The sequence below is a fragment of the Leucopleurus acutus genome (assembly GCF_964270905.1).
Source record: "Leucopleurus acutus genome assembly, chromosome: 7".
Lineage (NCBI taxonomy): Eukaryota > Metazoa > Chordata > Mammalia > Artiodactyla > Delphinidae > Leucopleurus > Leucopleurus acutus.
The window spans coordinates 11,597,837-11,621,442 of record NC_139150.1 but is presented as its reverse complement, the minus strand read 5'-3'; the positions used below and the strand labels follow the sequence as shown (position 1 = coordinate 11,621,442).

The following is a 23,606-nucleotide window of genomic DNA, read 5'->3' as shown; positions in this document are numbered from 1 at the left end:
ACAATTGACGGCATCCTTCAATTATAATTGGCAGCACCCTTTCTTAATGATACATGCAATAGTGGTACATCTTATGATGGAATGACAGTTAAAATTCAATGAAATGTACCATGTTTACAACCAAACTCATCAGCCTATCCTCAAAATGCTACTTTTAATGGCTATATAATATTCTATCATATGGATATACTTTAATTTACTTAACCAGTTGTTTATCATTATGGACACTTAGTCCATTCCATGTTTTTATCATTATAAATCTGCTACTGGGGACACCTTTACTTCAAGCTTTCCCTTTTTCTACTATGGGCATCATCATTCTCTTCCTGATCCAAATCTTGGGAGATATTTTGACATTTCTTGCCCCTCATCTCCCGTATTTTTTCTATTTCTAGACTCATCTAGTCATTTCTTCTTCGTGGTACCTTTTCCTGGTGTAACCACTGGAGGGCTTTCTTCTGAGTCCCCCAGCCATCCCCCAGCCCCTGCTTCCAGTTTCCTTTTCAGTCCAGCACTGGATTACTGGTCAAACATGACTTCAGTCACACCTCATCTCTGCCCACACTCCTAGCCTACCATCCAAGGCTCTGTCAAATCCGGCTCCAACCTTTCCTGCAGCCCCATCTCCCCACCCAAACCCATGACTCCAGACAAAGGGGCCATGAAGGGTCCTGCCTCCAAGCCTTTGCTCACTCAGATAACCCCATGCCCACCACAGGAAGGGATGCTGCTGTCTTTCTTTTTCCAAGTTTCAGCTTTCCTATGAGAGGTTCTATGGCTCACTAGCTCCTTATAACCATCTGGAAATGCAGAATGATAGATATGCTTATTCTCATTTCACAGTGAAGAAGCTGAAGTTCAGAGAGATTAAGTGCCCAAGTACAGAGCCAGGCTTTAAACTCCAGGACTTCCATCCTTAAATCCGATGCCTTTGAGAGCCAAGTGCAAGTACAACCATAAACTTCTCTGGAGGAGCAACTTTTGCCCGGATCATACACCCAGCAATATGTACCAGACTCAGCAGCCTCTGGATTCTAGACGTATACATGACAACAATGATGTCACTGTAAGAGTGGAAATACTTCATGTCTATCAGTTCCCAGCAGCCTAAGGAAAGGACTGGGCCAGTTGTCCCATTCTCACTTTAAAGATGGGAAGAAGACAGAATTTTCCTTGAATTATACCAGCTCTCAAAACAGCACTGAACCTGACTGGTTTGGATGGGCCCAAGGTCAGGACAAAGAATCAGAGCCACCTGTCTTGGAGACAAGCAGGATGTGAGAAACGTGCTTTAAGCTGAAGGGCTTTTTAGGACCTAAGGGAAGTATTTCTTAGGAAGCAAAGAGAGTGCATCCCTTCTATTATGTGACCATGACATTGCCTGAAGCTGAGGCAGCCTAGCGAGTCAGGCCCAAGTGTTGGATGGAAGACAAGGAACAAGGTGGCATTAGGCTGCTGCTCCCTGAGCAGCCTGCCCCAGCCACTTCACAGAGCATGCGCCCTGGGTGAAGGGAAAACAAGGTGTTTGCTATCACTCTGTGCTTCACTTACACACGCAATGAGTCATAATAGTGAAAAAGTACTTAGCAAGGTATAACTGTGGCTTATGAGGAAGCATGGTCAAGATTCACTGTTAGAGTCTGCACATGAAATGCACTGCCTGATATCTACTCATCTTCTGTCATTTAATCTAATAAAATGCTATGGGTTAAAACAAAAACAAACATCCTGACCTACAGGCAGTGCGACCTGGGCTGGTCCCTCACAGCCACTGTGACTAGGCTGGGTGTGGCTGCCATCTCCGCCTGTTCAGGATGAATGGAGCTCCGTGCTCCCTAGAGAAAAGGGCTGTCAGCAAGGTCCCCTCCAATGTCCTCTCCTATGCAGCGACCCAGGTCCCTGGGCCACTTTCTCCATTCTCCTTGGCCAAGAGCCTACGAGGAGGCGGATATCCAATGAAAGCTTCTCACTGAAGCTGGGAGAGCTGGTAGCTTCTTTGGTTTTAGGGATGACCTGGTGTCTTCATGTCCACACTATAACTAATCACCTCACGGATGAGGCAACAGAGGCTCAGAAAGGTTGAAGGGCCATGGAGGCAGAAGACATTTTTCCCCAGTCCTCAGTATACTTTGTAGTCAATACATCAAGACCACTCTGGGAACCTCTAAGAAGTGAGCTCCCTGGATGCCTTGCTTCCTCAAGTGTGGAGTAGAGGTCCCCGTGCAGGAAAAGGGCGTTGAGGCACAGTGGGAAAGCATGGGCACTGGGCCGACCTACCTGGCCCCTCCACTGGTCAGCAAGTCATTGCTTCTGTGAGCCTTGGTTTCCCCATTTGTCAAGTGGAGATGATCACTGCTACCTCACAGGCTTACTGGACTCCTCAGTGAGAGCAGGTGTGTGTGCAGTGCTGAGCACTGTGACCCACAGAGGGTGCTACTGACCAGGGAGGGGAGGGGCCCTAACATTCACAGGAGCAGAGAGTGCTTCACACAGGGCAGCTCGGCTTCCCTGTGCTAAGAGGTAGCTCGAGGGGAGGCCACTCCCCCAGCCCTCCAATACACACACACACACACAAAACCTCTTTTGGTGAATTCAACAACCAGATGAATAGCAGGTTTCCTGTGGCCCTGACCAAACATGGATTCATGACATGCCAAGAGGCTACTCACCGGCTCTATTTTCAGAGCGTTTCGGTAGCTGCCGAAGAAAGCGGCCTGGGCCTTGAGGAAGGCTCTGGCCACACCATCGCCAGTTGTTGTGGAGACCTTCTTCAGCCGGTTCTTCAGTGAAGAGATCTGGTGACACAAAGGAGAGAGAGGCTGAGGGCAGGGTCGGAGGAGGATGGGTGGCTACACCCAGCACACACAGAGCTCTAGAGAACCCCCAGGATGGGGATGGATTTGACACATCAACTGCTGGGAGAACAAACACACATTCAGTATTGGGGCAGGTTTTTGAAATTTAAATAAATCTTGCTCCTATTAGGGAGTATCTAATAAAAACAAAAACAAAACCACTTTCTAAGCAGTTTCAATGTGCCAGGTTAATTGCTTTCACATAAATTTTCTTACTTAATTCTTTCAACAATCCTGTAGGAAAGGGATTGTGCTCCCATCTTACAAGGGTGAAACAGTCTCAGAGAGGTTATATTACATGCCTAGTAACAAACCCAAGAAGTGACCAAGTTGGAATAGTAATTGAAGTCTTATAATCTGAGCCCAAACTACACAAATTTTTTTAGTTCCAATTCCATTTCCTCTTCAGATTCCTTACAAATATTGGAAATAAATGGCTTATTTATAACAGATTATAATATACCTCATACTCTAAATATGTATTTATTAAATGTACTATAAATTATATATTTATTAAATAGATATAAAGTATATATAATATGTATAATATATTATTATAAACCTCATATTCTAAAGGAATAGTCATTATATAGACTAACAGAAACACACTTATATAGCTTACAGATATGCACCCAACAGATTAAAACAAAATAGACAAGAAAGTCATGGCGAAGCAAAAAGGGAAACATGAGAAGTTGTGAGATTCTTTGGGTCCAAAGCAGTTGCACACATGAACACAAAATTTCCTGAAAGTGAGAATGAAAAGAGATTTTTTCCTATGAGTCCTCAATGTAGGAAAGATTGTGTGACATGACGGTTGTTGCCCTCAACGTCAGAGACTACATTAAGCTTCCTGGTCTGTTTCCAATATGCCATCCATCTCAGGAAGCCATATTGCACAACTTCTGGGCACACCACTCACACTATGTTCCATGTGAAAAGTGTCCCTGGAATTGTGCAACTTGGTAGCCTTGAGTCAATGGTGATACAATGGTGAGCAAAACCAGACAAGGGTCCTCCCCTCATTAAACTTATATTCTCGTGAAGAAAATACCAATACATATGACATTGCTACCATGACAAGCCTGTGATAGAGCTCACCAAGGAGGTCAAGGAAGGCTTCCCGGAGAGAAACAGGCTTAGACTGAGATCTGAAGGATGAGCTGAAGTAATTAACTTGCAAAGAGGGGAAGGAACAGTGTACCAAACACTGGGATCAGCATTTGCAAAGACACTGTAGTGAGGAGGAGTTCAGAGACTAGGGAGAACTGTCGCTTCAGTGGAGAGAATGGAGAATATGGCTTAAAATGAGGATAAAGGGAAAGGCAGGGGTCAAGAGCTGTGAATACATTAAGAAATTTTTTCCTTCATTTTGAGATAAAGGTAAAGCTAATGACTGTTTTTAAGCATGTAGGTGACATATGAAGAGAACATTTCAGAAATCTATATGGGGCTTAGATATAGGACTACCTAACGGGCCTGACATTATTTAAGGATAAAATTTAGGGTAAAATTTAAAGATGAAATAGGAAATTAGATGCAGGTGGTCCATGAATCATCTACAAATTTTTAATATGAATGAGTAATGATCATTTTTCTGGGTATAGGCTGTATAGCTATCCTCAGGTTCCTAAAGGTGCCTGTGAACCTAAAAATATTAAGAATCTGTGATGGATTACATATACTCTTTTTTTTTTTGCGGTATGCGGGCCTCTCACTGTTGTGGCCTCTCCTGTTGCGGAGCACAGGCTCCGGACGTGCAGGCTCAGAGGCCATGGCTCATGGGCCCAGCCGCTCCGCGGCATGTGGGATCTTCCCGGACCGGGGAACGAACCCGTGTCCCCTGCATCGGCAGGCGGACTCTCAACCACTGCGCCACCAGGGAAGCCCGGATTACATATACTCTTGAAATGCTCCATGGACATTATTTCTTATTACCAAGCTTCTGATAAGGGGTTTGTAATAGCTTAAGATATATTTTACATATCATAAAATTCATTCATTTAAAATCTGTAATTCAGTAGTTTTAGTATAGTGACAATGTTGTAGAACTATCACTATAATCTAATTCCAGAACACTTTCATCACCCAAAAAGAAAACCCATCTTACTGGCAGGTACTTCTCACTCCCCACTAATCCTCACCCTCCTCCCTCACTCCAGTCCTAGGTAACCACTGATCCACTTTCTGTCTCTACGAATCTGCCTATTCTGGACATTTCTTACAAATGGAATCGTACAATAGGTGGTCTTTTTTTTGTGACTGGCTTCTTTCACTTAGCATACTGCTCATTATAAACACGTTTCATCCACATTGTAGCACTTAATTAGTACTTCCTTCTTTTCCACAGTTGAATAATATTTCATCCTATGGAAAGACCACATTTTATCTCTTCATCAGCTTCATTATTAATAATATTAATTAATAATAATAATTAACGCTGCTAAAAACATTCATGTATAAGCTTTTATGTGGAGACAGCAGAGATTCTGAGGCAAGAAACCGAATGGCAAGAATCCTCTGTTGCCAGATCTTTTAAAATAAAAAGAATCCGTGTTTACTGAGTGTAGGGAAAGAAATCCTGTGCTGCTGCTCAAGGGGCGTGCCACATGCTTGGACAATCTAGTGAGTGAAGGTGGGATGATCTACTTCTTGGCTAAGTCAGAAGGGACGGGAACATGCGTTGAGGGGGCAGCCACCCCATCTCCACTCAGACGTGGGCCAAGGAAAACAATTTTCCTCTGGAAGTAGCCTGGAGTCTGTCATGACACCTGGGTGGAAATATTCAGTTTATCGTGACCCCCCCCCCGCCCCCCGATTCTGGCACACATGCGCCCCAGCACCACAGTGGTGAGAGCTCACGAGAAGCAGCACAGGCCACTCAGTGCCCTGGCAGTCTGTCATGGACCTCCAACTTGAAATAGCAATGTGAAAAAGAAATATGCTTTATTAAAATGTTAAAAATATTGCCCACTTCCCACCCTCCAAATAATAAAAGTCCTGCCTTTCCCGGGACGAGGGTGACATTTCCATCCTTTGAAACAGTACAAGCCGGTGTCTCTCTTTTGTCTCCTCAAAGCCCTTGGGCCACCTGTGCCGCAGATTATTCCTCACTTAACCTTCCTTGGCCTTTTGCTTTCGTTCGGGAGGTGTTTAATTACCTTGGACTCACAAGGCTGCACTTCAGGTGAGCCTCTCCTAATGGCCTCATTACCATTTTACACAAAGAAGTCATAGCTGATTGTAACTAAGCAAATAGGAGTGTGTGCCTTCGGGCCTGCCCCAGCTGCTCTGGAACCAGCCAAGTGGTCCTGGGCTCCTGGTGCCCCTGTGACCACTCAGGCCAAGACTCCTGAAGACCTCTCCTCACCCTACAACAAGGAGAAGCTTTTGTCAGCACTTCAAACTTTGAAACTTCAAGTATATGCACAACTGATAACTGGTGACAGCATACTGTCCTTTAACTAAAAGTGAGGAAGGAAAATCTAAGGCTTAAATAACCCACAGTCATACATCTAAAACCCAACTTGCTCTGAGTGCTCCTGGGGGTGCTGGTCAAGTCATTAACGTCAGGGATCATCAGACATAATTTGGGGGGACAGAAAAGCCAGCAAGGGTGGTTTCCTCCTTTATCGAGGTATCAGGAGGGAGATAGAAAACAAAGGGAAGAGAGTACAAAATTGAACTTGTCAGCATCTTAACTTCCCTCCTCCTCCTCTTTTCCCATCTTGGATACCGCAGCATCATCCAGCCAGTCTCCTAGGCTAGATTCAGATGTTAGATTCCGTTCTTCTCCTTCCCTTCCTACGACCATTCTCCACATCTTACCACCCTCCTGCCAATATATCCTGAATCTCTCAGTGCCCATGACCTTGGCCCTGTGCTGCTCAGCTCTACCCATCTTCTCTGGCCCAGTTAGTGGAGTAGTTTCCCAGATCAGATGGGCTCTCTGTCTTTAGTTTTCCTTCAACGCCATCTACCCATAGCTGTCCCAGTATTCTTGGAAATATATGAATCTGATCTCTATCAAAATCCTTCAGTGCCCCCACCCTTGGCCATCACCACCTGCAGGAAAACATCCCAACTCCTCCGAGTAGTCTGTGACGCTTTCCTCAGCTGGCCTCGCTTCCCTTGGCCCCCCGTAATGGGTATTTGATTGATACTGAATTGCTATCCAGAAGCATATACTACCCTCCAGCCCAAACACATGCTGACAACTCAGATGGAGTTGTCCCTTGTCCCTTTCTGTCCTACTTGTGAACATCTATTTACCCTTTGAAAGACCATCCAAGTGTCCATGAGTAGGGGCCTATTAAGTAAATTATACCACATCCTTGAAATACTGCATAGCTGCTAAAAAAAAAAAAAAAAAAATGGCAGTACTCTGTGAACTAACATGAAAAGATGTCCACAAACTACACCCAAATGGGGAGAAAACACAAGTTACAGAGCAATATATATAACATGAATGATTTAAAAAAATATATATGTATAAAAATCATTTATATATATACGTAGTAAGAATCTAAAATGCCACGTATCAAACTTTAACCATGTAGGGATGCTTTCACTTTCTGTTTTATGCACTTCTTATTGTTTTGATTATGCTTTATAAAAAAACATGTTACTTTTATAATAAAGAATTTAAATGAGGTATTTTTCTTTAATAGTCAAATTAAACATTGCCTTGGGTTAAAGGAGAGAGGGAATCCAAACGTCCCCTCCTTTGTGAAGCATTCCCTGACCACTAAGACAGGCTTAATGACGCCCAGCCTGGGCCCCCTTGGACTGCGAGTTGTCAGTGAACTGTAGTGTCTACTACCTTTCCTGCTAGACTGTGAGTTCCTAGAAGGGCCAGCAGTGGTCCAGCAGTACTTTGCCCAGTGTCATCATTCAGCACTTTTTGCTAAATAAAAGAACAGATGAGCGAGTGTTCTGACATCTTAAAAGGCATTTCCAATGGCCGAGCCTCCGTGCTTGGAGGAAAGTCTAGGATTACATTCTTCAGTGAATGATCATTGGAAGAAACGGTCTCAGTTGGGAAGGATTGGGGGAGAAATTGATACTCATCCATTTCCCTTTTGCAGAGGGTCATCACTAAGATGCAACCAAAATTGCAAGGAAAATGAAGCTCTGGTGGCTGAATGAATTAAAGTGGACAACGGGGCCAGTCTTACACAACACTGCACGTGCCACATGTCCAGTAACATATGCAGCGTTCCCCACCCCGTCCCGCACCCTCTTCCTGTTTGCCCTGGTCACTACAGGCTCTACCTCTGGGGTCTCTTGGCTTCACTTGCTCCTCTATCCCCACGCACTCCTCAGGCAGTAGAGTGTAGAGCTTGAGTCACAAGAGCCAAGTCTAAGATTAGAAATCAGTCTTCCTTACTTTCTTAACCTTTCTGAGCTTCAGCTTCCTTTGCTGTAAAATGAGGTAGTTGTAACATACATACACTGTGAGGATTAAAATATAATGCATGTAAATGGAGAACTGACATAACAAACTGCCTGGCTTTGTGTTTTGTTTAATTAGTACCTGGACTACTGCACCTGTCTTTCAACTGGTGGCCCTTCTCCTGTTTTCTTCCTGGTCTAATCCATCCTTTGCACTTTGAATTATCTTTCTAAAACAAGAGGTTGAATCATATCACTTCCTTCTTCTAAAATTTTCAGTGACTCCATGGTGCTAACATATAAAGTCCAAGTTCCTTAGCACAATATTCAAGGCCTTCTATGGGTCTGGCTCCAGCTCTGTTTCCAACTTTATCTTCTACTCAATCTCAGAGGCCTCAAAACTATCCCTAAGCCTGGGATACTCTTTATCTCATTCTCTAAAAAAACTCTTCTATTAAAAATTTTTTTAAAAAGCCGCTGACTTTCTGTGATGCCCTGTCAGAACAAATAGTTCTTTCTCCGGGCACATTAGTTCTGTTACTTTTGTTCATGCCTAATCTTTGCAAGCCCCATGCTGGAGATGTGCTGGGAACAGAGCTTCATATGATCAGGGCCCAGCTCCCGAGGGCTTGCAGTCAAGCTCCCCCAGACCAGCCACAAGTTAGCTTATTACTACTTCAGAAGGGGCTCTCCCATTGTATTCATCATCATATTTAGCTTTTTTTGTATAACCAGCAGCTTACATATCTTCCTTCCCGCTACGATGAAGATAACCCTTGCAATTTATACCACTCAACAAGTATAAGATTATTTCTTCATCACTTGGTTGCAATTTGTAGGGGGAGAGGAGAATAAGGACGGCTATTCACCTAGTCACCTCTGAGACACTCCTATCCACCTCTTTCCATCAGTGCTGGCACCTTAAGATCTTTCAGCAGCTTCCCTGTTGCTCTGAGGATAAAGACAGTCCTAGCCTGGCCTGCAAGGCTCCAGCCTTTTTCAGATCCGAGGCTCCTGTACCCCCTCCATGGCTTCGACCACACCAACCGGGTTCCAGTTGCCCTGGCCTCTCTTATACTCCAGGACCTTTGGATAGGCTAACTCCTCTGTCTGGAGTGCTCTCTCCACCGTCACCCGCTTGCCTAGCATTCAGCACCGTGCAACAGGCCTTTCCACAGATAATCGGTCACCTGTGTTGTCCAGTGTGGTAGCTGCTACTGAGCACTTGAAATGTAGCTGCTTCGACTGAGGAACTGAATTTTATTTCATTTTAATCAATTTAAATTTAAATAGCCACATGTGGATAGTAGCTACCATACTGGACAACCCAAGGTCCTAGATCAACTACTATTCATCCTTTAGATCTCAGCTCAAATACCACTGCCTCGGTCTGACCCCCTCAGATTAGGCCAAGGTTCCCTTGTCATATACTGTCCCTGTACCTTTCCTTCAGGGACAAACAGCAAAGTGATGATGTATTATGTGGCAGTCCATTAACGTCTGTCTCCTCCATTAGACTGAAGGTTCTAGGGAGGCAGGGACCATGGCCACCCTCAGTGCTGGCACGACACTGCAAGTAGAGATACAGTTCTTCTCAAAATCTGACTCAAGTCATCCTGGGCAGGGGGTCCACTTGCATTAACTGCTCAGTGTCAGAACTGAGGTTAAAAGTTGTTTTTTTTTTGATAAATCAGACACCTGCAGCAGCTGGAAGGGGGGCAATAGAATTACTTTCTCTCCCCCTTTATAAAATAGCCCTTAAGGACTAAGGCAGATTGATTCTTCCTTTCGTGAATAAACTAGACATCAAGCTTTGTTATAAGATCTCCTGGGGAACGTCTGGGTCTGGAGAGGGGAGGAGGAACTATTGCTTTCTTTTCCCATCCTCAGGGGCATGTGTATGTTGGCTCCTCTGCTACCTTCACGTGGGCAATGAAATGGCACGGTGCATCTCTCTGTGCCTTAGTTAGTTCTTGCCTAAATTTGAAGCAAAAAGTCTTGATATGTAAGGGCAATCTCACCCTACTCTCTTTCCCAGTAATAGTTTCTGAGAAAACCAGGAATTCATCAGGAAAAAGGAACAGGAACTAGTATTTATCAAGCACTCTACTAGGTACCAATAGCCATGGTAGGTGTTTTTATGCCCAGCACTGTATTAAAATTTCAGAACAAGTGGGCCAGGCAGAGACAGTTATCCCCACTATACAGATGAGAAAAGTGAGCCTCAGCCCCATCTCACACAGATAGTACAGCAAGGGGCAGAGGCTAAAGTCAAGCACAAGTCGGTCTTACTCCAAAGTCTGTGCTATTCCATTAATTCTTACTGCTGCCAGGATTTCTCAGACCAGCAAATTAGATTTGTCCACGATACTGGTTTATTTTTTTCCACAACTTAATATATCTCCATTATTGCCTCCTTTCATTCCTTGCTTTTCTGTTTCTTACTTGAGAACATGGTTGTACCTTGACCTCGGTTGGCTTTAATTGCTTCTTCTGCATCCGATTTTCCCTCAAAGAGCCGGGTTCTCCATGGGGGAGTGGGGACTGTGCTAGTTACGCGGAGCTCCAAGCTGGGGCCGGCTATGACCCCAGCGGCCCAGGTCTTTGCTCCCTCTGTCTCTCCTGACATCTTATGGGCCGAGTATTAAGTCGGAAAGTTAAGAGGTGAGCATTACAATTCTAAGCAGCTTTTTGTCAGACAAAAGGATCAATTTTCATTATGTGAGTGGCTACTTAACTACATGCTATAATGGCTTTGTTGAGCATCCTGAGAACAAACTATCAAGTCCTCAGGATGACATTCTTGGAGTAAAAAAGTACAATTTAAAAACAAAAAGGTCCATTTCTACTATCTGCCAAATAAAGCTCAGGAGGAGCCTTGCACTCACAGTGCACTCCAGCCCCCTCCCTGCCTGGTTAATCCCAGCACCTCCGCATTGTAAATGGAAACACACAGGAGCAAAGATTTTTGCATTTTCCTATCTATTTGTAATACTCATCTTCCTCCAAACACATTTTTTTTTTTTGCCCGAAGTGAAACTGTCTTTGTTTTCCCTAAAAAACAATTTAGTTTTAACACACCACACACACACACACACACACACACACACACAATTAATGCAGCTGAACACTAAAGAAGGTTACAAGATTTGAGCTCAAAGTAAATGTGTATTTATAATATTAGGTGGTCATTCAATAAAGATTATTTCTATCCATATGTGTTCATGCACGTATGCCTGTGTATGTATGTATCCACAGAGTATTTTCAAAGAAGGGTTTTCTCCCCCATACTTCTGGCAGTTTAGGTTTAAAGGTCAGATTTAAACTATCATCATGTTTCACAATGCAATCTGTGCAGTGCTGGGTAATGAAATGGTTCAGTAAAGGTGCTCGTGGAAATTCTTTTAATTAGGTCTAAGGCTTTTCAGTTGTCAACATGAATAAACCAAGAACCAGTCTCTTGCAAACACAAGGCACAAAATACAAATGTAAGTTACCTTTGAAAAGAGAGATACACTCTTGTAAAAGGAAAGTTATAAAGCATGTTTTTTACAACATATACTTCAATTTTTTTAAAAAAAAAATACCGACATCTTCCAACAACAAAATGGACTGCAGATCAACAATAAAGCAGTTACTCTATTGCTAATGAACCAGGACACTAATGCTTGCTTCTAATGAAAAGTATTTGGAGGAAGACTAAAGTTTTTCATACCTAAAAATGTTTATCAGGAGACTGACTTTCTTCATGAGCAAAAGCCACCTCTCCATTTAACTATAATTAATCCCACAGATCAGCGGTCTTTCACTCAGACATGTGAATGTCCCATAATGACTCCTGCAAATTGAATGATATCAATGAAAAATGCACTAGAATGCACTTTTGCCTTTAGCATTATCTGAGGCCCAAAAGATGAGCATATCACAGTAGGAACATCATCAAGACTCCTGCTTTTCAAAGCTGTGTTGACAAACTAAACTATTTAGATTTGGAATTTTCAGCTGTCAGCTCAAAGCTGAAGCTAGGGATTGAAATTCACAAGATGAAAACTGCAAGAAAATGGTAGGTTGCTTTGGGAAGTTGGATTGTATTTGCATTGAGCTTGATGGAAAAAGCAAAACTAAATAAATGATTTCAATCACCACCAATAGTTCATGTTCAGATGGATACAAAGGTGTTCATAAAAGCCGATCAGCTGGCCTGAGACCTGACGTGGAATGGGACAACCCAAATGGAGTAGCGGCTGCATGTAATGAACATGTACAATAAATCCATGCATCGATCAACCAATGAATGTATGTCTAGCAAACCCTGAGTTCAGATTCTGACTCAGCTGCTTGCTATTAGCTGGATGTCTTTAGGCATCTTATTTTCTTCTCTTCATTTAACAAAAAAGGGGTAAAGTACCTCCCCTTCCCCTCAGGATTATTATGTAGATTGAATGTCAAGATTTTCAAAGCCTCTCACACAGTACCTGGCACACAGCAGGAGCCTAATAGATGCTGATTATTCTTCCACATTAACCCAACTCCAAAGCCAAAACTACCCAAGCCATTATTTTAGCATAAAAAAGAATAATGGGCTCACAATTAACATTTTCTGGGGCATCAATGACTGAAATGTCACTCATTATGCTAAGCCTAGTGGGTTTATCTAGTGACCCAAACTTATGTGTATTTGGGAGTTAATGAAGTGCTTGGTGTTTACAAAGATAAAAGCAGGATTCGGCTCAGCAACAATCCTGGGCTGAATGGATATAGATTTCCATGCTTAGGGATGTAGCCAGGCCGGATCCATGGTGGATCACATGGGTACATCCACACAGAGTGAGATATCTCCCAAGGGGATCTGGGCATCTCCACCTCCTCAGGGGAGAAAAAAAACAAAACAAAACAGGAAGGGGGGTGGTGGGAAGTGTGTATAATAGATGTGTTTCACAGTGTCCCTGCTGTGATGAACAACTTGATCCACTTACAGTTCCAAACACATGATGCATAAAAGAGCTGACAGAAATTCAATTCTTGCAAAGAAAAGCATCTGCTCTCTAGTGGGAACGGCCAAATATTAAGCAGTTTTAAGGCAGGGCAAAGACCTAGAGGAGCACACTTCATTATCTAGATAGCCAGAGTCAAAAACGCAGATCACAAATGAATGAAGAAGTAGCCGAGATTCCAAGCATTAATTACCCAGAGTAAAACGATTCAAGTTAAATCTTTGTTACGACAAATATTAAACCCAGCTGTGTTTATGTAGCAGTTGTGAAAAAGAAGGAAAAAAAGAAATCCGTGTATATCTGTGAGCTCTGCCAGTTAATTGAATTCGCTGGCAGCACTTCCTCTATCAGGAGCCAAACATCCTCAAGGATAAAATGTAGCTTTTAAACAGACCTGGGGAAAACGGAATCAAGAAATTTCAACCAATAAAACACAACTCTTAACTGGTATAAAAGTAAAGTAAAATTCAGTAATGAAAGGAAGGAAGTCTCTTAAACATTTACTGCATTCCAGAGCTTGGAGTTGCGGTTTATTGCTGAGGTCTCTTCTGATGTCCCACAGTGCTTCTGCTCCAGCATCTTTAATGAAGTCCCATAAACTCCCATAAAATACTCAATTGTTGACAAATCCTACACACACACACTCAGGGCAAGGCACACTGGATCACGATGCTCCTTTCCTTCCTACATGAAATTTAGAAGTCACGGAGTGGACACTGTCATGGAGAGTGGTCCAACACAGAAGAGAGACCTACAGACAATCCCCTAAAGCATGAGGGACGAATGACTGGATAACGGTGATAGGTGATACTGATACGAATTCTCTTCAGCAAACTGTCCCCGGACCCAAGTCCAATATCAGATTTGGGGTGGGGAGAGCTTGGCTAGATTCTAGGAACCAGAGAAGCAACAAGAGGTTGGGTCCAACATTCCACCCTTAGTCTAGTCATTACCTGACCTAACTACCTTAGTTGATTCCCCACTGCCCAAAATATGAAGTCCAGACTTGTTTTTATGACAGAAGACCATTTCCCATCTGGTCCTTCCCACCTACTTCTTTGGTCTCATGTTTTGTCCCTCCCAAACACACATCCTGTGCACCAGCTGGACTAAACTATTATTCCCTGCCCAAACGCATTATACTTTTGTTCACAACTCCAGCCTCAATGCATTCCATTCCCGCTCCCAGTATGCTCATCTCTCCTTTTCCAGGAACAGTGACTGTTTCTTGTACATCTTTATGTTCCTATGGTCCAACACACTGAGCACACCTCCAGAAAACGTTGGCTGGATAAATAATCTCCAATCCTGAACTGGCTACTGATCTGCCCTTTTGGGACACTCTGAATGGTTCCTGTGGATGGAAACAAAGCTGCTGGTATAAGTGGGTAGGAGAGCGGCAAGAGATGTGCCAGGAGAGGCAGGCAGAGACTAGATTATAAAAGGCCATATTATGGAGCTTGAATTTTACTCAGAAGAAAACGAGGAACCATTAAAGCGTTTCAAGTTGAACAGTGACATTCATGTTCCAGATTATGCCTTCATTTACAGCAACAGAGAATGGTCTGGGATTGGAGAAGTGGGGGCAATACTGGCAGCCCAGCCTTCTGTTACCTCTTTTACTAACCAGCCAGTGATCTCACTGGGAATAAGGTGCATGTCTTAATCATCTCTGCATCCATTATACCCAATACAAAGCCTGACACATAGTAGGTGCTCAGGGAATGCCTGTTTTGGTTTCTTTTGTCTTTTCTGGCTTTACTGAGGTCGAATTGACAAATAAAATTATACATATTTGAAGTGTACAAGGTGATGATTTGATAAATGTATATATTTTGAAATAATCATCACAATTAAGTTAATTAACATATTCATCACTTCACATAGTTACTTTTTCTTTGTATGTGATAAGGACACTTAAGATCTACTCTCTTAGCAAATTTCAAGTATGCAATAGAGTATTACTAACTACAGTCACCATAATGTACATTAGATCCTTGGAACTTATTCATGTTATAGTTTGTAACCTTTGACCAACATTTCCCCATAGGAAATACCTGTTGAATGAATAAACATTCTATTAGAGAATACTAACGATACATGTTTTACCGGTGGCAGAAGGATCAATTCCACAAGGATACTAAGTCTACAAGGTCTATACACATAAAGAGTTACATAAGATACTCAAGACAATCAGAGCCCGCCCACCTCCCCACTCGGCATTTTTCTTCCTATTGGGATTTTAAGAATGGGTTTTTTGCAAGGTCTACTATTAGTTCAGACATTTCCCGGGCCAGACTACTAAGCCAGACAGCCTGTGATGTCTGCTCCCTTGCTTCTGGGATTAAATGCATTGTTGACTCACAAGGTAGGATGGCACACCAGCACCTAGGAGGCCCTGTAGCAGCATCTCTAGGGTCTGAAGTTTCCGGGCCTTTGGAAAAAACATGGCATAGAGAAGCTCCAGCCAACAAAGCTGTTAGCAATGGCCTAACAAAGCAAGGCTATCTCTGAGCAGACTGCTCTCTCTCCAACCAGCATTCTAAGCGGGGGTACTCCAGAGAAGAGGCAGCAAGCAGATTCCGGGCTTATTTGTTTTTTGTTTTTTTTTTTTGCGGTACGCGGGCCTCTCACTGTCGTGGCCTCTTCCGTTGCGGGGCACAGGCTCTGGACACGCAGGCTCAGCGGCCATGGCTCACGGGCCCAGCCGCTCTGCGGCATGTGGGATCTTCCCGGACCGGGGCACGAACCCGTGTCCCCTGCATTGGCAGGCGGACTCTCAACCACTGTGCCACCAGGGAAGCCCTAGACTCCGGGCTTATTTGAATCTGGGCCCTCCCGAACCAAAGTTTTGCCTTTGGACTCCCACAGACAGTCACCTACATGGTATAGCCCAATTTTAATGTGATTTGAACCAGTCCTGAGGTCATAATTAAACAAGATGCTGTCATTCACTCAGTGAAAATTTACTGAGTACATGCTATATATTTAACTCTGGGGCAGATACAAACGTAAAGAAGGAAGAGTTTTTAGTCCCTACCCTAGAGGGGTTGGAAGAGAGGACACAAGAAGCCAAAAATAATTCCGATATAACATGACGAGTGCTGTAACAGAAGGGTGTGCCATGTGCTTCGAGAATACAAAAGATAGAGCAATCAACTACTGAGGGAGGGTCAAGGAAGACTTTATTCTAGAAAGACCAGAAAACTGATTGGAGTTAGAAGAGACTGAAGACAGGAATGTAATTAGGAAGCCACTGTCCATTTTCCAGTTTCACAGCACAGAAGAGAAGTACAGGGTCCAAGGGACTGCTGGGCCTCACACAGGTGACTGGGATAGCTGCACATGCATATAGTTTCCACCAAAAAAAAATTATATGAATTTTAAACAATTTTTCAAGAGTAAGTGCTAACTTTCATGTTACTGATAAAAGTGAAAACTGGTATAATTTTTGGGGGGAGGTGGTGGTATTTAAAAGTATGTATCAAAAGCCTTAAATTTTTATATAAATTTTTATATGATTCAGAAATTCTACTTCTAGCAATTCATGGAATTCAAGTAAGTGATATAGAGATTTAGTTACAAATATGTCCATCATACTGCTGTTTAAAAGAATGCAAGGGCTTCCCTGGTGGCGCAGTGGTTGAGAGTCCGCCTGCCAATGCAGGGGACACGGGTTTGTGCCCTGGTCCGGGAGGATCCCACATGCCGCAGAGCGGCTGGGCCTGTGAGCCATGGCCGCTGAGCCTACGTGTCCGGAGCCTGTGCTCCGCAATGGGAGAGGCTGCACCAGTGAGAGGCCTGTGTACTGAAAAAAAAAAAAAAAAAAAAAAAAAGAATGCAAAACTTGAGGGACTTCCCTCGTGGCTCAGTGGTTAAGAATCTGCCTGCTAATGCAGGGGACATGGGTTCGAGCCCTGGTCTGGGAAGATCCCACATGCCGCAGAGCAACTAAGCCTGGTGTGCCACAACTACTGAGCCTGCGTTCTGGAGCCTGTGAGCCACAACTACTGAAGCCCACCTGCCTAGAGCTGTGCTCCACAACAAGAGAAGCCACTGCAATGAGAAGCCCGCACACCGCAACAAAGAGTAGCCCCCGCTCGCTGCAACTAGAGAAAGCCCGTGCGCAGCAACGAAGACCCAACACCCAACACAGCCAAAAACAAATAAATAAATAAATTTATTTTAAAAAAAAAAGAACGCAAAACTTGAAATTATCAGGCCAAATATATTATGGTGTATATCCATACAATGAAATGGTAGTTCACACATTAAAAGGTATGAATTTTAATGATTAAAATGGTCATAATGTATCAATAGTTTTCCTTTTTTTTTTTACTGTGTTGCAGAGTAATGAATGTATTATATTTTGTAAACCAGTATTATATGTATATTACGTATATTTAAGAGTTTCATGAATTGATGCTTACCCATATTATTTGAGATATACTCTGATATTCCTTGTTCAACTCCATTAAAAAAAAAAGCTTGCTGTGACCCACTAAGTTGATTTTATGGTTTCACTAATGGGTGACTACTTGCAATTTGAAGAAATCCATTTTTAGGGTGTAAAGTAAAATCCCAATGGCATTTAGTAATCATGACCAAAGAGTCAAAATGCTTGGCACTCAATTTACCCAGTAAATTGTAGCTGTAATGTACACTGAATTTCTCCTGTCTCTTTTAAAAAGGGAACTCTGATCTTTGCAGATCTTTGCTTTTCCAGATACTTGTACAAAGTGAAGAGTCAAATGTTGAATAAATGAGTTTTCCAAGATCTAGAGTTCAAAGCAGATTGCATATTTTGATCATTCTTTCGTTCATTCACTCATTCCACAAACACTCATTGAATGCCCCAGTGAGTCATGCATTGTGCCAGGGCTGTGTTCACAACCATGTAAAGCCCAAATGCTTAGGAGGGGAAAGAGTTATTATATAGTACGTGGTATAAAAGAAGTATGGGAAAAATGTTATGAAATTCCAGTGCCGAGCTGTGGAAGCATCACAGAAGTGACATTTGAGGAGTGCCCTATAGAGCAAATAGGTTTAGCCAAGTAGAGAAGGAACGGTATCCTCACCAGAGGGAATAGCATGGAAAGAAGCATAGAGATGTGAAAGAGCATGAGGCCTTGGGGAATGGGATCACTCTCCTAGTGGGTGGGAAACGGGGTATGAGTACTGAAGTGATGCAAGATAAGGCTGAGAGGTTGCCTGGGGTCAGCGTCCAGCTTGTGAAGAAGATTGGATGCAGCATAGAAGGACTGGAAACTACTCTGGCCTGGGGCACTGCAGGTGCTCTGTAAACAGTATCTTTCCTCCCTTGCCTTCTCCCCCTTCTCACACCAAGGAAGACTGCTCAACATGGTTTCTCTCTCTTCACATGCTTAGAAACCTCTTGGATATCCCTCAAAAATTCCACCAAGGAAGAACAAGAAGTTTAAGTGATTTAAAACGCATCATTAAGTCATTTGTGATCTTTTTATCCAAAGAATATGGAGAAGAAAGAGAAACTACAGTCCTGAAGACATACAAACCATAAAGCCAAAAGCCAAGATTCAAGTGTTTCAGGAGAGAGGAGGAAAGATGAGTTTTCCATCATAAAACTAGTAATAATCATATCACAGAAAATTTAGAAAATGAGAGAAAAAAATGTTAACTCATAACTTTACTATCCTAATATACCACTGTTGATAATTTGGAAGTTCTTTTAAAACTCTTACTTCTGAGTATCTGGCTGTTTTTCTTAATTGTAGTCATGGTAGATATATCATTCAATATTCTGCTTTTTCCACTGAACTGTATCCTTAGCATTTCCCGTGTTGCCCACATTCTTCATAGCAATCATTTTTAGTGACTGTATGGTACACTCCATTGAATGGCGGTGGAATAGATCACCTTAAACACTCCTCTTAATTTTGGATATTAAGGTTGTTCCCAACTTCAGTTAACATAAACAATGCTATTTGGTTAGGTGGCTTTCTCCATTTAGAAGGATTTGCCAGAAAAAAACCCTTAAAAGTAGAATTATTGAGTCAAAAGGTAATACGTATTTTAATGTCCTATTACATATATCACCACATAAGAAAGCCTGATTTAGAAGAGCATTGATCAGGTTACAGAAAGCACGAAGTAAAAGAAAGGAGAGTGTAAGCAGATGGTAAAGGTCTCCGCATACACGTGCATACACAAAAACCTGTGAGTTTCAGGCCAAAGAATATTAGAAAGGGCCCCAACTGAGCTCTGGGAAATCAGTGATGAGGTGTGGTATGAAGCCTGGAAGCGTCTGAGCTCTCTTTTGCCAAGCTTTTAAAAAGCTCTACAAATTTTACCCGTTGGCTAAACAGTGTATACGTAACACTCTTGAAGGAACAAGAGATGTTCTTTAAATTTTAAGAGAGAAACAGATGAAGAGTGCTTGGTTAAATGGCTGCGGAGGGAGGGACATTATGTTTCTGTTCAAAGCATCCACATGGGCTTGAGATAAACACCAGCAACGAAAACCCAATGCAGCCAAAAATAAATAAATAATAAATTTACTAAAAAAAAAAAGAAGTCTGTAAACAGGCCTTTATACCAATAAAAGATGGACTATTCTTGCCATATTCCTTTCCCCAAATCCATAGCTAGGGAACAATACAATATTGTCAGTGAAAGCAGTACATTTGGCAAGTTTCATGGAACCCAGCAAAGTACAACAGTATTAACCTTGCCAACTCTCTCTCTTTTTTTTTTAATGGTACAAAAAGCTAACTAAGATTACAAAATTTAACACTAAATTGTCTAGGTAACTAGTAGAAAGCCAGAGCCACCCTGCCTCCAAAGTTACCCCTTAACCCATGTTCATAAATCATGTGAAAATCAGCAGAGTTGCTCTGAAAGCTAATCAATATTAGAACTTCCTTTTTAAAATTAATTTCCAAGTCCTCTTCCTTTTGAAAATTTACTTTATCAAGTCATAACTAATATACAATAGAATGCATATATTTAAAAAGTACAGTTCAATGAGTTTTGACAAATATATACATCTGTGTAACCATCACCACAATCAAGAAATAGAACATTTCCTTCACCTCAGAATGTTCCTTCCTGCCCTTTTCAATCAGTTCCTGCCTTCTCCATCCCAGGCCGAGGCAACCACTGGCCTGCTTTCGCCCACTATAGAGTAGTTTTCTCTCTTTTAGATTTTAAATACATGAAATCATATAGTACATTCTCATGTGTCTGGCTTTTCTTGCTCAGTGTAATATACTCAAGATTCATCCATGTTGTTTTGTGTATCACAAGTATGTTACAATGAATAATGACTCATGTAGTAGAAAGCAGGGATAAAATATAGTGTTTCTCCATCTATCAGCTGATGGACATTAGGATTATTACCAGGTATTGTTTACTGTGAATAAAGCTGCTATAAACACTCGTGTACAAACCTGTTTGGATATATATTTTCATTTCTCTTGGATAAATACCCAGGAGTGGGGTTATTGGGTTATATTGCTGGTGTACATTTAACTTCAGAGAAAACTGCCCAACTGTTTTCCAAAGTGGTTGTTCTGTTTTATGCTCCCGATATCAGTGATGAAAGTTTCAGATCAGTTGTTCCACATCCTTCCTAACACTTGTTATTGTCAGTCTTTAAAAAAAAATTTTTTAAGTCAGGTATGACTTACATATAGTAAAATTTACCACTTTTGGTGGCTAGTTTTATGAATTTTGAAAGATGCACATAGCCATGTAACCATCCCCACAATCAAGATACAGAACAGCTCCGTCACCCCAAATCCCCTCACACCCCTTGACAGTCAGCTGCTCCTCCCAGCCCTGCTCTGGACAACCACTCATCCGAGTTCTCGCTCAACAGTTTTGCCTATTCCAAAACGTCAAATAAATGGATTATTTCACTTAGCATAATGTGAGATTCATCCATTTTGTTGGATAGATCAGTACTTAGTTTATTTTGATTGCCAAGTAGTATTCCATTTTACAGGTACACCACTGTCCCTCACCAGTTGAAGGACATCTGGAATGTTTCCAGTTTTTGGCAATTATGAACAAAGCTGCTAAAAACATTCACGTCCATGTGTCTGTGTGTACATAAGTTTTCATCTTCTTGCGTGTATACCTAAGACTGAAACTACTTGGTCACAGAGTAAACATTTGTTTAAGATACTCATTTATAAGAAATGCAGTCTTTTTACTTTAGCCATACCAGTGGGTATATAGCAGTACCTTCCTTGTGGTATCAATTTACACCCTCATGGAACATCTTTCCCTATGCTTACTGGCTATTGTTTTTCTTTTTTCTCTCCAAATCCTTCCTTTAATGTCAGGTAGTGCTTCAACCTAAACACACACAGGATACATACCGTAGAGAAAATGGACCTGAGGGCATCCGAGTCATGGACGGTGTGGTAGGTAAAAACCTTGGCCCAATGCAAAGGAGCAGTCAAGGGCCTGGAAGAAGGATGGTACTCTCTTTCCCCTCTCCATTTCTCTTTCCTACTGGGCTTAAACTAAAGTTTGTGGAAGAGAAAGAGCTTTCAATTAGTGGAACCAATGAGGCCCCAGGGCCTTGGAGGGTAGATTTGGTTGTACAGTATTACAAAATATATTTAAGAAAAAAACAGTCCAGGCCTCCCAGCAGCCCAAGTGTCAGCTGGTCCAGTGGCCCGACCTCTACATGTAGGTGTTGGACCGGGAAGGGGGAGGGAGTGATTCCTGGGCACTGGTGTCAGTTCATGATGGAGCAGCATAAGATCTTCCCTGCTCTGTGAATGTGCACATAAACATAGCCCCCTGCCCTCAGCCCTGCTCTGCTGCAAGGAAGCCACTCAGAGTAAGTGACAGCTGGGCACAAAGTGTTCAGTAAGACCAGTTACGGGGTCTAGTGCAGTGAAGTCAGTCATTCATTTAGGACCTATTTTCACACAGGGGCAAGGAAAAACCAGAAACTTCTATCTCACCCTTTAAACTGGGACATTCCAACCTATACAATTACCTGTAACGTGTCTCAGCTCAAAACAGGCCTTAGCTTCTGCTAAGGTTTGAAGTATGGAAAACATACAGTGCAGCTCTTCTCTTGGTCCAAGCTCTAGCTTTCGGCAAGACTGTTGCAGAAGATTTCTAATTGAGAGGCAGAAGCATCTGCGGTGAGGAAGGCAGCTATTGAAGGAATTCCAGGAGCCTGAGGCTGAGTTTGCAGAGCTGAGTGCTATCAGTTTCCTTTTCTACTGGTATCTTCTTCCTTCAGAGCAAACTTCCTCCTTAGGACCTCAGAGGTAAGCATGGCAGGGTCTTTCTCCTTCAATAAACTCCAGTTCAGGTCTTGGCTCTGCTTCACTCGGTGGAAGTCCTTTAGGATACCCATCATATCTGCAAAGCTGCTGGCCTTGGACAGAGAGACGCAGTCATCTTCTTCAGACGGGCTGCAGGTAGCTTTGTGTTCTGGTTTGCAACATTCAGGGCTGGCAGAACAAAGCAGGGGGACTGATGGAAGCTCAGGGACCTGTACCTTGGTCTCCTTGGTGATGTCACTAATGACAAAGGAAGTTGTAGAGTGGAACGAGGATCCAAAACAAGGTAAGGGAGAAGAGACATTTGAACTTCCTGCATCAGCTGACACCATTTTAGCAATCTGGCTGCGCAGGTGGCTCAGCTCATCCTGCAGCTCTTTGGTGCAGCCAAGGGCTGGCAGGGCTGGCTTCTTCAAGGCCAGAAGCCTCTCCTCCGACCCACGCAGTTTGGGCACTGAGGCATTGCGCTGAATGACGATCAGAGGGCTGGGCTTGCAGGTGTGCCTCAGGGGGCGTGTATCGCTCCTGACCAGGACATAAGTCTCCTCTACATCTGCAGGAATCCAGACGATGTCAGCCAGAGTAGGGACTGGCAGTACATGCCTCAGACACAGGTCAGAGATGTTGGGCAGGGTCTCAAAGGATGCCCGGGGACACGGCTTCAGGGGCAGGTCGGTCCCGATTCTTCTCACTATACTTTGAGCAGCCCCACGCGGCTTGTTTTGCCAGATTGGGATGGTCACATTGGCCTCCATTCCTGACATTTCAACTGGCTCCTGCACTTGAAGCACAAGGCAGCCACAGGGCAGCTCTGGAGGCTTGGAATGGCAGGAGGCGTGAAGCCTTCATATCAGGCCATTTTGAGAAACACCAGACTTATCTTCCTCAGGGCCCCTCCTGCCACAGCCTTATTGGCCATTTGAATATCTTTTATTGTTGAGTGTCTCTTCAAGTCTTTTGCCTACTTTTTAATTGGGCTGCTGTCTTATTATTCAGTTTAAGGGTTCTTTATATATTCTGGGGAAAAAGTCCTTTTGCAGATATAAGTATCAAGAATATTTTCGCTCAGTCTG

General features: G+C 42.9%; 2 protein-coding genes across 2 annotated transcripts in view; both read right to left on the bottom strand.

The window, feature by feature from the left end:
* The window catches only part of DENND1A (DENN domain containing 1A), a 548,251-nt gene that overhangs the window by 146,957 nt on the left and 377,688 nt on the right, over positions 1-23,606 (bottom strand). The window contains 1 exon segment of the mRNA XM_082843076.1: positions 2,670-2,795. Coding sequence (XP_082699202.1) covers positions 2,670-2,795 — 126 coding nt within the window.
* LOC309963586 (mitochondrial fission regulator 1-like) lies at positions 22,455-23,297 on the bottom strand (the record flags this gene model as incomplete). Its single annotated transcript, XM_082842037.1, has 1 exon — positions 22,455-23,297. One exon carries the CDS (start codon positions 23,295-23,297, stop codon positions 22,455-22,457), a length of 843 nt encoding a protein of 280 aa, XP_082698163.1.